Source organism: Gavia stellata, chromosome 24, assembly GCF_030936135.1.
Source record: "Gavia stellata isolate bGavSte3 chromosome 24, bGavSte3.hap2, whole genome shotgun sequence".
Classification (NCBI taxonomy): domain Eukaryota; kingdom Metazoa; phylum Chordata; class Aves; order Gaviiformes; family Gaviidae; genus Gavia; species Gavia stellata.
The window spans coordinates 9,064,475-9,078,942 of NC_082617.1; the positions used below are offsets into that span (position 1 = coordinate 9,064,475).

The 14,468-nt window shown below is 53.6% G+C and overlaps 1 protein-coding gene across 1 annotated transcript; it reads right to left on the reverse strand.

The window, feature by feature from the left end:
* Window positions 1–6,595: 6,595 nt before the first annotated feature.
* On the reverse strand, window positions 6,596–14,166 carry MYMK (myomaker, myoblast fusion factor). Its single transcript, XM_009822078.2, has 5 exons — window positions 14,032–14,166; window positions 11,500–11,614; window positions 8,920–9,068; window positions 7,805–7,921; window positions 6,596–6,742 (listed from the first exon to the last, which is right to left on the reverse strand). The coding sequence occupies exons 1-5, from the start codon at window positions 14,164–14,166 to the stop codon at window positions 6,596–6,598; spliced, it is 663 nt and encodes a 220-aa protein (XP_009820380.1).
* Between the last annotated feature and the right edge of the window lie 302 nt (window positions 14,167–14,468).

The following is a 14,468-nucleotide window of genomic DNA, read 5'->3' on the forward strand; positions in this document are numbered from 1 at the left end:
AAACCAGGCAGGGTTGCAACACTGCAAGAGCTTTTGTGCCGGGATGTTTTGCTGGCAGTGGCACTTTTCCTTGGGAGGGCATTGCCCGGGCGGCCGGCGGTCTCTGCCCCGAGCAGGCTGCAGCTCTCAAGGGATTGCAGAGGTTTTTCAAAGGTGGAAACACTTCTGCCTTTTGGGTTGGGGCTCTGATGGACCCCAATCTGTGCCAAATCGGGGTGAGACCTTGTCTGCTGCTGACCCTCCGTGCAGTGACCCGAGTGGGTCCTCACCAGCCAGTGCAGCCCCCAAAACTCCTGTGCCAGGGACGGTGGTGCCCAGCACGCGGGCAGGCTTGTGGGGACGGGCTCTGTGGCACTTTCCCAAGCTATTCAGCTCCCTTTATCCTCTTCCCTCCTTAAATGCGAGGCTGGGGACATACAAAAAACAAGGGGGACTCAGTTTAGGCTGGGAAGGAGAAGCAAGCCCCTTACCACCAAAGCAGGGAGGCTCAGGACCTGTTTGGGCTTTGAAGAGGGCTGTTGGACACGTCTGGACATGCAAAGACATATCTGTCTTTAATCCCTCCCTCTGTAACTGAGACCAGGTCCAGGCAGAGCCATGGCAAACCCTCACCTCGTGCTGCAGGTATGTCTGCGTATGCATTTGAAGGGCCTTGGCAATGTGGCGTGGTGCTAGACCGGTTAGAGCCACATGTTCTCTCAAATGCAGCTTCCTATTGACTTGTTAAACATTTGCTATTTATCAGATTTTGCTTTTAAACTGTCTGTAACAGTCTGGGAGAACTTGTGTCAAAATCCCTTCCAGATGTGAAGGTGCTACCTGATACTTTGGTTATAACCTGGACCCTCACTCCTGCTCCGTTCGGATTAGCTCAACTACTGTGAAAATGAAAATGCAAATAAAGACATAGGAAGAGAGGAGAGACGCATGTAAAACTTCCCCCAATCCTTCCCTTTTACAGGCAAAACACATCCTGCCTTTATAAGGAGATAGTGAGTTTTATCAGTGAGCATTTGCTTTGCTGGAAAACCACAGGTAAGCAAGGGACAGCAGCCACCCATCCCTGTCTGTCCACGCGGGTGTTTTTTAAAGCATTATTGACTTTTTTCCCCATTGAAATAATGTTTCTTTGGGTCTGGGGCTTCCAGACACATCAGCTCATTTTACGAGCATCAGATGATGTGTGCAGTTGGAAACCCGAGCGGTTCCCTTGCATTCGGAGCACATGGATCAGATAACGATGGTTCGTTAAATGCTCATTGAAAGGCTGTTGCAAGGTTGGGAACTTTTCTTAGCAGCACCCGCTCGCAGACACGCTGCCCTGTGCGTCTCGAGAAGAAGCTTTGGGGCCACAAGATATTCCCAGATTAAAACAACTTCTCTCGCTCCATGGTATCTGTCAGATCGTATACAGCCCGAGCCAGCTCCCATCGTAGCAAGGGAGGGTTTTTCCACTGACTTTAAGAGGCGCTGGACCGGGGCCATCCTCTGTGTAATGCGGATCCGGGAGTGTGCGTGATGCACTGCATGATGACAGAATTTCTGGGAGATTGGCCTAAACCAAAAACCTTGGACCGCCGCTCCCTGGGACCGCTCTGCCGGAGGAGCGGAGAGGCTGGAGACACCGAAGCTGGACCTGGAGCGGGTTTTTGCAGCTGTGAAAGCATCCTCGCAAGAGCCGAGCGAGCCCGGCTGCTTTGCATCTGCCCTTCCCCGGGTCAGGGACTCGGCGCTCGGGTTTGGTCGCTTGGGTCGAGTCCACCATCCGCGTCCGTCTCCGGTGCTGCCGGGGGGAGCGGACACCTGCAAGTGTGTGAGGCGCTCCCTGCCCGACACCCCTGGGAGCTGAGCAGCTCAGCCTATCCGCAACGCTGCAGCCGAGCTCCCCTGTGTCCCGACAATACCCCGTTGCTGCCGGAGGCTGCGGTGCTGGGATGGGGTTGCCCTGCCTGTGCCAACCGGGCTGGAAAGTTTGGTTGGAAATCTTGCTGAAAGGCTGAGAGGAAAAAGGAGGAGAAAAGAAACCTGCTGGGATGTTGCATGGAGTTGGTTTAAGCAAAACCCTGAGGCGTCAATGGTTTTTTTCTTGCTGGCGCTGGGTTAGGCTGCTTTGCACCCGTGCAGGAGGTACCACTTACTGACCCCCATGGCTGCATCTGCTCTAACCCCATCCTGCGCTGCTGCAGAAAGGTGGTGTTTCTGCAGAGCAGCACCGGCTACAGCAAATCCTCCCCTGCTCTTCCTGGGTGCCCCCCAACTCCCCTGAAGCGCAGGAGACCTTTGTGCACCCAAAAAAGATATGCATTGGGGCTGGGATAGCTGGCGTGAAGCTGAGAGATACCAAGCGGTCCCGGATAGGTGTTTCAGTCGCTCCATCTCTCCTTTTTTTCAGGCTGACGGATGGGGCTGGTTTCTCATAGTGCATCTGCACCATGTCCCAGGGCTGTGGAGCCCTGGGTCTGTGTAGGACGTTGGTGATGAGTCCTGGTGTATCCCTGTTACAGGGTGCAGACATGTCCTGCACATCAGAACCGGAGAGTGATGGAGGAGCCCAGGGCAAGACCTCTCCCTGGGGCCCCCCACAGAGCTCCTGCCTCTACTTGCACAAAAAATCACTACTTTTGAATTTCCGGGGGAATCAGGTTTCTTTGGTCCTCCCTGGGAAGAGGCAGGACTTCCCTGGAAGTCCGGGTGGATGCATCTCCTTGGGTGTCCATCACCCTTCCTGATGAGCTGCATCTGCCTCAGGCTGGAGCAACAGCGCTTTCTGAAGTGGGGTAGCTTCGCTGCAGCCTAAAAGGCATAAAGACGGTTAGAAGGAAAACTTTGGCCCCACGGTCTGTGAGTTAACCTTGCAGGGCTGGCCAGGCTGGCTCACCACCCGAACGTGCCCGGGGGAACGGCGGTGCGAGGGTGAGGAGGGAAGAGCAGTGTGTGGAAAAAAAAAGCTGAAGTGGTCTTTCAAAATCACATGGTGATAAGGCGTTTTCTGGAGTGCCCCATACAGCTGGCAGCAGAAACCAGGCTTTTATGTTTTGGTCTGGCGAGTTTTTCACTTTCTGCAGCCAAAGGGATCTGGATAAAGTTTGCCTGGAAGATTAGCTGGCACCGAGCCTGACTAGACATCTCTGGAAGCCTCCCTTCGAGCAGGAGTAGGTCCTAATTCCCCTCTTGTCCCGGCCCTGCCGTAGGCGAGCACGGGGGAGCACGTGTCGCCTAGAAGGGATGGTTTGACCATGCCGACCCGACGCCCCATTGCTGCCCTGGCGAGATCCCCTGCTGCGGGGCTGCAGCCTGGGGCCAGCCCTCTCCCCGCCGGCACACCGGGTCCCCGCTCCTCCCACGGTGGGGATGCTGGGGAGCGTGCAGAGATGAGCAAGGTCCCAGGGGATCCCTGCCGCTGCAGTCCCTGCGTGTGGTGAGGGTGATGCCCTGCAGCCCGAGGTGTGGGACAGGAGCACGAAGCCATGGCACCGGCGCCCGGCTGTGTGGCTTTGCATCAGCCCTCGCCTGGGGACGCGCGTCCTTCATGTGGTCTGTCTCGACACTGAAACCGAGCGGGGAAATGGGGTGCGCAGGAGCCCCCCGAGCAGGGCTGGCCTCCCCCACCGCCAGCTCCGGGGCAGATGTACCCCAGCTGCTGCATACCAGATTCGGTACCGGCTGCGGTGCCCGACCACATCTGAGCCGCTGGCTCCAGGGCAGAGCTGGCAGGGGACGGAGGCGCGGGAAGAGAGGCCGTGTGATGCTGTCCCCACGGGGCCAGCAGGCACCCCACGCTGCCGCCGCGGCCCAGACACAAAGCAAATGGGATTTTGTGCCTGGGGAGGCATCGCGGAGCAGGAGGGAGGCTGGCAGGCTCCTGCCTGCCCTTGTCGCTGCTCTGCCACTGCACTGGTAGAAGATGCCGATGCCTCCAGAGCGGAAAGCCGGTCCCTCCCCACTCATTCCTTTTTTCTTTCTCTTTTTTCTTCCCCCCCCCCTCCCCGGGCTGATCTTAAAAAAAACCCGGGCATTTTGGGCTTAGTGAAACCCAAATGCCTTTTGCAGCATCAAGCCCGGATCCCATAAGTAATATCCCAGCGTTCGAGAATAAGACAGTATATGAAGTAGACGGGGAGCTATAAAGACGTTTTAAAAGGGGCAATAAAAGTTTTGGGTTTCATATCGTCTTACCAAAGAAGAGAATAACAGAGAAGCAGGAAATTTCAGTAGCAGACATGACAAAGGTCACAGCACTCAGACTGCACCTTAGACGAAAACACCTACTCTTATGAAAACAGCAAGAATTTTTGGCAGGGGCTCAAGAGCTCTTACAGGCAAAGCTCTCGGCAGCGCTAAAAGGTTACAAGAGACTGTTTTGTCTACGTTGCTGTAAATGTTTATAATATTTCCCTGCATTTGTATCGCAGGGGATATCCTGTCCCAGTGACAGTGAATTCAGCCCGTGCACCTTCCTCCCGGGTGTCGGGGTGCCCAGTCCCACCGCAGTGGGTGCTGCCGCCGGCGCGGGGCTGATGCCGTGGCAGGGACCCTGCGGACGTGCCTGGCTGCGTTTCGGCCCCGAGGGTGGGTGCTGGTCCCACACTGGGTGCAAAAGGATGGACGGTTTGCACAGTCGGAGCAGCGCCCTGGGGCATCAGCAGGGAGAGGGGAAAAAAGTAACCTTGCCTGGGATTTTATTGTATGTAATACACTTTTTTGGGTTTTTTTTGGTGTAACACCTGAATGCATGGCAGGTGGGAGCAAGAGCTTTCATTTACTCAGCTGGGCCTTCGCTAACATGCCCTTCTCATTTGCATGGGGTTTGCCAACCTTTTTTCCCCACTGCTCAACCACAGTAAGGCATTGCAGCCACCCCGTCCCTCTCCTCCCAGTGCTTTACCCGCACAAGGTTTTCCCACGCTGACTGTGAACTGCCAGGGCTTGCTGCGGGGTTACGCATGTCACGGCAGCCCAGGAGGGGCCATGCATGTCACCGTAGCCCGGGGGGGGCTGAACAGTCACAAAATGAGCTGGGGAGGTTGGGTGCCTCCGATCAGCGGCTGCAGCAAGCGGCAAAGGGTGTGTGGAGGGATGGAGGCTGCTGGCACTGCTGGTCAGGCTCCTGGGGAGGGTCAGTGCTGAGTATTTGCATGTGGGGTAATGCACACCCAGAGACATGCTCAGGGTGGCTCAGAGAGAGCCAGCGTGGCCCTGGCCGCAGGACACCCATGTGGGTCACCCCTTGGGAAGCAGCCACGCACCCTCAGAGCCAGCTCTTGCATATAGTGCCAAGGTGCTCAGCCCTGAATTTGGAGTTGAAGCACTTGGGACTGTTTTTTAGGGATGCCCTGAGCAGTCCTCACATGGCAAAGTACTCCAGTAGCGTGCAAGCAATGGGGAAAATGATGCATGCATACCCTCAGAGCACCTTGCAAAACACCCTGGGGGCTGGATGCTCAGAAAGACCTGGTGCGCTCTGTTGGTTTAGGTGCTGGTGAACCCTTTGAAAACTCTTTGCTTGCGTTGCCTCTGCGTGCAGCTGCATCAGCTGTGCCACCGCTTGCCAGTGACTCTTGGATGCTCGGGGGTTCATAATTCATTTATATTTTTGTTGGAAGCTCATTCAGTTTTGGTTGTTGCCCCGTCGCAGGAAGTTGCTCTGATGAATGACTGGGGTGGATTTCTCTTCCAGAGGAACCCAGGCTTAATGTGGGCTTTCTGTGGACATCACTGTATATCAATACTGCTCTAATTGTCCATGACATATAGTCTTGGCGTTTTTCCCAGACAGTCTAAATAAATCATACACTTCTACTATAGTAAATAGTCTGTTAGAGGAGATGTTATAGGCTTACAGCCGCCCCCCTCCCTCCAGGAGCTTCTTTTCTCTGCCTCTAATTTTCCATGTACTTTCCAAACCAATGAGGCTCTCCGCAAGCGCACCTGCTGCCCGCGCTGCCCGGGCAGCTCTGCAAGGACAAAGTGCCCAATGTTGCAGCTCCCTCCAGGCTGGGGGGGGCTGTGGGCAGGGGAGGGGGCGGCCGTGCCCGGAGCTCCGCTTTGGGGCTGGCATCTGCCTGCGACTGGAGCTGAGCTGGAAAGCTTCTTGCACTGCTTGGGAAACACTGGCATTGCATGCTTGCAAAGTCTTTGTTAGTATATATTATTTACATCAAGAAAATGCATAAATAAAATAGCAAATATCTCACAAAAATACAGGTTCTGTTAATTGGGCGTTACAAACGAAGCCCCGTGTGCTCAGGCTGGGCAAACTCCCAAGGAGGGGACAACTCGGGTCCTCCCAGGCTGGTGCAGGGGACAGCCTGGGTGGTGACATGGTCTGAGAATGCAAGGGTCTCCGTGAGCGGGGACAGGGTCACAGCCCAGACAAGTGCTTCTCCAGGGAGAAGTACGGGTCCGTAGCAAGCACAGCCTCTGCTAGGGCTGATGGTGGAAAGGCGAAGTCTTTCCAGGGAAGAAAAGCCCAGGGCGTGCACAGAGCTGGTGGGACAAGATGCTGGTGTCCCAGAGGAAAGGCATTTTGCTTTTGGTTGCACCCCTCCATCGCCCCGGGAGCAGAAAAGCAAGTGCCCCGCTCACCCGGGGCGGCTCAGACGCAGCAGCAGAGCGTGGAGCAGTCGAGCCTGGCAGGGGTCCCGGCGCTCCCGGCCTTCTTGTTCTCCTTGGGCAGCAGCAGCACGAAGGCCATGGCCAAGGCGCAGTGGTAGAAGCTGTGCACGTAGGTGTAATCCCACTCCTGCAAGTGGAGAGAGCATTAGCGAGACCCGCCGCGGCCACGGGAGCAGCGGTGCCGGGGGGCTCTGCGTTAGGTGCAAAACGTTAGGTTTCTACAAGTAGCCAAAAAGAAAGGAATAAAAAAAAATTTCTGAGCCTTCTGCCTCTTTTCGCTGTCAGAGAAGAAAGGATTTCCAGCCTTAAAAAAAAGAAGCAAAGTGGATTTAACACATTCCAATTTGCACATTTCCCAATTCTTGAATGAAGTGTTTCATTACCCCGCAAAGGACGCGGCGGCGAGGCCGGGGCGCGGGGGGAGGCGGTTTCTGCTAAGTGACATTTTTATGTTCTGCTAGAATTTGCAATTACTAAATGCTTTGAAAAATAATCCTTGGGGATGACTGTGAGGTTGTATCTAGCAGCTCCCAATGCACAGAGCAGCCGTAACAGCGGGGCTGAGCACAGGCGTGACCAGCAGCTGTGTCGGGGGGTTATCGCCTTCCCCGCGTGGGACAGACGGACCCTTTTGCGCAGGATGGGCAGGCTGGCCAGTGGCGAGAGCAGAAGGTTATAAACACGAGATCGAGTGCTCCCGGGAGTCAACTGAGAGTTTTTTCTTTGGCGTGAGCCAGCTTTGGGTCCAGCCATGCCTGGGTCATACCCAGTCCCTGCTGTGGATCCGCAAGGTGTCCTTAAGTCACTCATGCCTGGTTTCCAAAAAAACCCCACTCATATTTAACAAAACCATTTTGAGGACCATGTATGGCTGAAGAAAGCATGGTCCATGTCCTCGCAACTCACTTCATTGGGGGGGAAAGAGAGCAAGCATCACCCTGCATGTCACTCACTGTCACATCTGTCCCCGTCTACACCGCAGTTAACAGGCCAAGGGAATGGGGACAAGCAGGGAGGGACCCTTGTCCCCACCGCCAGACCTCGGCACACCAACCCCGGAGACCCGCACATGAGCTGGATTTTGTCCAAGGCTGGATGCAGCCCAGCGGTGCAAAGGGGGAGGTCTCCTATCTTGGTAACATCCTTTAAACGTTGTAAAGTCATGGTGATTGAGTGTGCAAACAGGTACCTCAAAGAAGAACCTCAGCATCAGTGCTAACGCCCCAAAACAGAAGCCAGGACCGATCTGTTGGGTGTAGACGCTCTTGTCTGGATAGAGCCCTTTCTTCTCTTTCATCTTTTGTAGCTGGAAGGAAAGAGAGAGCACACCAAGTGTATTCACCCGGCTTTAGCTGGCTGCTCCGCTTCCGAAAGATCCCGCAAATGCTGAAATAAAACCACGCGAAGCCCGCAGACCAGCTCCCCCAGGCTGCGGGGTCTGCCTGCACGTGGAAAGCCCCTCTGCCTGCGTGCTGCAATGGGTCCTCCTGCTTCAGTCCTGATCATAACGCTGTTTTCCTAATATTCAGCCCCAAACCCAGCTCAGGGAGCGTGTGCCCTCACAAACCCAGTTTCTGGGAGAGCAGATCCCAGCACAGCATCCGTGGGCTGGGGGATGCAGGGTAGTCCTGTGCCTTGGTCCCCTCCTTGCCCAACCCTCCCCATGGTGGCCACTTGTTTTTAGCTGCTGGCCGGGCAGTTAGACGGGGCTTAGCGACAGTTTATAGCTGGGACTCGCATCACTGTATTTCCATGATGCTTGGCAGCATCTTCCTGCAATTTTTATCCCATCACTGACTCCTTCTCCTGCCAGTGGCTCCACCACTGTGCTCCCGCCTGGGTCCACAGCATCTGCTGTGAGCGGGCACAGGCTGCAGCGCGGTGCCGGACTGTCCCAGCCAGATTCAGGCAGACTACAGGCAGATTCCTTCCCACTTTATCACCGCGTTTTATGCACATCTTCCACCAGCTCCGGGGCAGTTTACCAGACCCCTCTGCATCTGAATAGTTGTAGAAACTCTATAAATACATTGCTCCTGATTAGAAACACAGGGACAGGAGATATGGTAGATTGCTCAGACCGATTGAATCTGGCATTTATCACAAAGGCTGCTTGCTGTCTGCCTGCTTGCTGCCCGGGTTGAAGGAGAAGTGCTGCTTTAGCACCACCATGGCCTGTGCTGCAAGAGCTGGACCTCAAGGAGGAAACCAGTGGCACAGATCAGAGTCCTCCACGCAGGGCTCAGCCCCTTCCCTGCCACGAGCATCCTGCAAAGCCCCGGCACGGCGCCCTTCCCTACGTACCCATTTCACAGTTATCACTAGGACGGCCGTCCCGATGGGTCCCGAGTAGACGCCGTAGCCCCAGCGGTCGTGGTAGATCCTCACAGCGATGGTGAGGACGCCGAACATGACGAAGGTCGATCTCTTCGGCTCGTCAAACTCCGCCAGGGCTGTGTGGCACCGAGCACAGGGAGCATCAGCTTACCCACCCCCTTCCTCGGCTAAAGGTCTAAAGCCTTACTGGGGTCTGTCCCGCCTGCCCTGGGGACCCTCAGCATTGCATCCAGGTCTGGTTTGCCCTTCTTATGCCTCACAGCAGGGGAAACTGAGGCACACGGGGCAAAGTGAACCATCCTGAGGCATCTGAGTGGTCAGTATAGGAGCTGATTTTATAGGTCTTATGTTCAGTGTGGCGTGTGGAAGCTAAAGGAGATTTCCCACCGGTATTTCTCTTTCCTGCCTCGACCCAGAAGTCGGATGTGATTGCAAAGATGCTTGCAGCCGGTGAGTCTGCAATTGGCTCTTGGGTTCATCCTACCTCTCCAACCCTCCCAAACTTGCCGGCTCACCCGGATGCAGCCCCATCACCCCACTCTGGCAGGACTGCGCTCGCCAGTGCGATGGGGACTGGGCTGCCTGGCCGTGCCGGCACCTGCCTGAGGTTTGCAAGCTGGAAGTCGCCAGCGCGAGTAAATTATTAGAAGCTTTTGTTTAGCACAGAATGGGGTAATAACTGATAAAAGTTATGGATCCCAGTGGGCTCCATGCTTTTCCAGCTCGCACAGCTGTGTTATGGCTGTCCTGGATTTGCATTCCGGGAAGCGTGCCCGAGGGTCTGTGTCCGCACATGTGCGCTCGGGCTTTACAAGCCACAGCGAGAGGCTTCCCTGGGCTTCAGTCACCACACCTTCCATGTCCTTGGATCGTGGTTTTATAGGGAGTTTGGCTAAGGGATAATGTCCGCATTTTAATCTCTGTTGTTTCCCTGCGGGTCAATATTTTAAACATTGTAGTCCGGGATTTGTACTTTTTTGCAAGATTTTTGAATGCAGTAATGAAGCAATCAAGTTGAATTTTGCTGCAAGGAGCCAAAGTGTCTGGATCGGCTCTGACCTACCCTGACACTGCTGTTATCTACTGAAAATGCCCTTTGGAGATGATTTGCCTCATTGCCTTTTCTAGCCGAGCAGAGAGAGCGTTGAAGTGCATGGACGGTGTGGGAGCCCACCTTGGGACTCGCACCTTGGGGCAACAGAGCCATTTCTAAAGTTAGTATTTCCCCCACTCATTTCTCCCTGCATGGAAGATTTATCCCGTCGCATGCCCTGAAAGGGGGATGCTGCTGTCTGCACCGCTGGGCAGTGAAGGGAGGAGGGATGGACCTGCGCTGGGTGGAGCGGGTGCTGCCCCATGGCTCCTTCTGGGCTCAGGGGCCACAGGAGCCCCCCATCCCGGCCAGAGGTCCTGCACCATCCCAGCGGTCCTGAGGGCCAGAGGGGAAAGTCCTGTGAGAGTTTTGGGGCTGCGCATCAGCATGGTGACCCCAGCTCAGCACCGGGAGGGCTGGGGACCCTGCCTGGCTGGAGTGGGGACCGGGTGTGCGGCTGCTGGAGATGGTCCAAATCTGTTGAGCAAAGCCTTTGCTGTTGGAATGTGACTGTCCCCTCATCTCTCTCCCTACCCTACTCTCTTCTCCTGTCAGAAATACTCACGTCCTTCAAAAAACCGTGTTGACAAAATGGGAAAATAATAGGTTTGAAGTTTTTGTCCTTCTTTAGTTCTGTTATATTTTTTTCATTTCTATTATACCTTGTTTCAGTGGCAAATGAGGAACAAAATGAGAAAAACGAGGGTGAAAGGAATGCGGGAAAAGGAAAACTGTGTCAGGATTTTTAATAAAAAGGAAGTGAAATATGTTTCTGCTTTTTCTAAGCAGATCTAGTATTTCCCATCAGCCCAGCCCAGGCTTTTGATAAAGTAGGAAGATACATTTGTTTTGACTAAACCACTTCGATTTGCATGCTACCAAGGGAAGTGGCAGATTCTGCATTTCTTAATGCCCCCAAGTCAGGACAGGACAAGCTGATGGGCTCAGTATGGGGGAAATGAGGAGAAATGGGAGATTCCCTGCTGTATGAAGTTTCAAACTAAGTCATCTCATAGTACTGTCCTGCCTTGAACTAAAGCACAAGGCTGCACGTGTTACTTGCCAATTTGAAATAAATAATTCTGCTGTTGTAAGGACATGCATAGGAGCTGGTGATGGCAGAGGAACACCCAGCTAACACAAACACCAGGCGCCAGAGCTCTGTTTATCTCCAAGAGCAAAACTTCCCCAGCCACCACTCAGGACAGTTTTCATGTGTTTCTGGACCTCACCGAGTGCAATGGCTTTCCAAGGCATGAATGCTATAAAAATGGATTAAACCATAGCACAGGCTGACTTCCATAAAAGACAGTCTCAGAGCTAAGTCTTGCAGATGGGAGCCCAAAGGCAGCAGCATTTCTGGGGGCTGTACCCACTAACCGGCAACGCTGACAAATCCTGCCCGACCTGCAAACGCTGGTGCTCTGTAGGAACCACGAGAGACCGGTGCTTACCCATCAGGGACACCCAGATGGACAGAGCTGTTCCATAGATGCTGAAGTACTCCAGGATATCGTAGCGCATGAAGCACAGCACTGATAAGCCGGGGCCATCACATGCATGGTAAAACTATTTAAAAAAAACCAACACAACATTAAGAAAGCTAGTTCTCTACCTACAGACTGCTAAGGTAAAATAAGAGACTTCTGTTTTTATCAGTTGGTTTGAAACAGCCTTTTCACGGCTCTTGAGAGGGTGGCCAGCCAGGAACAGGACAGTCTCATATACACCAGGGTCACTGATATGCAGTAATGAATGTATTTGAGATATAATGTCACCGTTCCCAACTGCAAATTGCCTGAGAATCAGCATTCTTCTCTCTTAGCACAAATTATTTGTGGACGAGCTTTAGTTTGCCTCCCGGTCTGTGCCAGAATTTGCAATCTGATGACCAAGCTGCTTCGAGCCAAGGCGCAGGCGGCGCGGGGACGTCCTCTCCAGCAGAAGGAGGACTCTGAGGTTACGGTTCTGATTGCGAAAGATTCTTGTAAAACAATTCGAAACGAGTGTCCTGATGAAATGTGTATAGATGCCAGGTCACTGTCCAGGCGAACTAGAGTTTATATGGCTGGAGTCTGAATACTGGGGAATTCACTCATTAGCGCAGTCCTTTAAAAGCTGCTGGTTCCTGCCCATCAGCTCATTGATTAGGTTATTTGCAAAAAAAGCCATTGTCATGCAACATAGATGCAAATGAAGCCAAGAGAAATTTTCCAGTGCAATCAGAGGAATGCTCCCAGTGTTTGCTTGGCGCTCGCCTTTTCCTCCGAGCACTCAGCCCTGCGAGTTTTCTAGTGGTAGCACCAGTGTGCTTCAATGTTTCTGAAGAAGTCCCTTCACCGCTTGGCAGGACGCCCTTGGAACAATCCTCGCTGTCACGGCCCAGCGGGGAGGCTGATATTATTTATAATGGGAATTGCTGCAAGTCCTTTGGCTCACTGCGGTTTCTAGAAAAGATTGCACTGCAGCCGTAATTCTTTTCTCTGCTTGAGATTGGGTTCGAGGAGTCTGGAGACGGGGGGAAGAAAGGGTGGAAGACAAAGAGCGTGTTTCTGGCCGGCGTCGCGGCACTTGTCTGCGATGGACATATGCTTTCACTGCTCTGATGAGGTCTCCTGGGGGAGGAGGAGTGGGATGCTACAAGAAAGGCAACAGCAGCAGCTGCTGCCCTTCCTACCCCCCCGACCATGCTGGCAGCTGCCTTCCTTTCCCCACGCACAGATATTTTGCCTCTTCAGTCTCTTCGGCGAGGACCTGTTCCACCTCCTGTCGAAACACGTGCCAATTTTCCTATTGACTTCTCGGGGAGGTGGAGCAGACACAAAACCGGTGCAGAATGAAATTGTAGATGTCTGGCTTCCCCGGGGAGCTGGGGGGGCTCACTTGGGACGTTTTTATTAACTAGTCCTCTAGTTTTTATGGAACTGGCAGAATTTCTGCCCCTGCATTGTGCTTTAATTGGAGGCTTAAATGGTGGATCCTTAGGAATAAGAGGCTGGCCTGGTTCAGAGCCCTGCTTTACCCTCAGTGCTGCTGTGGAAGAGCTTTTCACACAGGGAAGGTCCTTATCTACTCCCTGCCTCAGTTTCTCTGTCTCTGTGCAAGGGATGTGACAACCCTCATGAGGTGCCTTGAGATGGGTAGGGAGAAGAGGTAAATGCAATATTGATTGGGTTGCTGGGCTATTTCCTTCCTATTCTTTAGCAGAGCATTGCCACGGGATTAAATGGGAGATTTCTTCCAGTGGGAATGCTGCTTTAGGTGCTCAGCCCGTGTGTGTTCGGAGGCACTTAGCAGTGACACAAAGCGCAGGGCAGCTTACTGCCGGGAGCAGGAAAATGAATTATTTTGTACATATACAGACAACTGACTTTCTCCACTCGTTATTCCCATGCGAGAGAAGGCAGGCTGATTCTGAGCCTGGTGAAACACATGCTTTCAAACCGCTCTGCCAGGGTAGAGGGTAAATAATTATTTTTCTTGATAGCTTAGCAGCATGTTTTAGTCTTTCCTTTCCCAGCGCAAAAACTCCCCTGACTCCAGCATTGCTCCCATCACCACTTAGCAATTGCAAAATCAGTAATTCGACTACGTGCTTTTGGCTAAAACGACAGAAGCATAGCAAGAGACTCTGGATACAATTTAAACCCCAAATTCAGCATGGCCATTTACCAGCTGTAAAACAAAGAGAAAAACCAGCTCCAAAAGACTGTGAATCAATCAAGTCGCTTTGCACCCAGACCCTCTCCCTAACCTCACAACCATAAAACACCATTAAATCTATGTAAGTCCACCCCTTAGGACATCCTAAACTGAAGAATCAGCTACTCAGCGCCACACAAGGTGGGAAATAACTGAAAATGGATATTCTGGGGTCACGCTCGCTGGTGTTAGGTGAGATCCAGCTACCCTTCTCAGTGGAGACCCGATCCAGGGGGCATTCGGGGGGGTGAAACACGCGGTGGGGAGGGTCGGGGACATCTTACCGCCACGAAGAACATGGTGAAGAAGTAGACCATGGCTTCCATGTGGAAGCGCCGCTTGGCTGCGATGCTGATGGTAGGGAGGAAGACCAAGGTGCTGATGGTGGGCAGAAGGAGCTTGGCCACCAGTGAACCCATGGGTGCCTCACAGGCTGGCGGCTCCTGGGGATGGGGTCTCTGTGAGCTGGACGGGGACGGCGGAGAAAACAGCCGTGGTGAGCGTGCTTTAAAATTTAAATGCCCTGCATGGTGGGGAGGGCTGCGGGCAGGGAACAGCTGCCACCGCCACTGCAGCCACCCCCTTCGCTCCTGTCTCTCCCCAACAGTGAAATTCCTGACGCAGCCGGCGGCTCCGGGTGGCAGATGCTCTGTACCCTCAATATCTCCCCGGATGTTTCTAAAGGAGCGAAGGGGAATGCCGTCCTTGCACGCCTTGTGCT

Excerpts from the sequence above, each read along its gene's own strand:
- MYMK (XM_009822078.2), bottom strand. The coding sequence starts at position 14,166 with ATGGGTTCACTGGTGGCCAAGCTCCTTCTGCCCACCATCAGCACCTTG. Across the intron at positions 9,069-11,499 it reads CATCTGGGTGTCCCTGATGG|CCCTGGCGGAGTTTGACGAG; the intron begins GTAAGCACCGGT and ends GGTGCCACACAG. Across the intron at positions 6,743-7,804 it reads TGCTGAGGTTCTTCTTTGAG|GAGTGGGATTACACCTACGT; the intron begins GTACCTGTTTGC and ends CTCCACTTGCAG.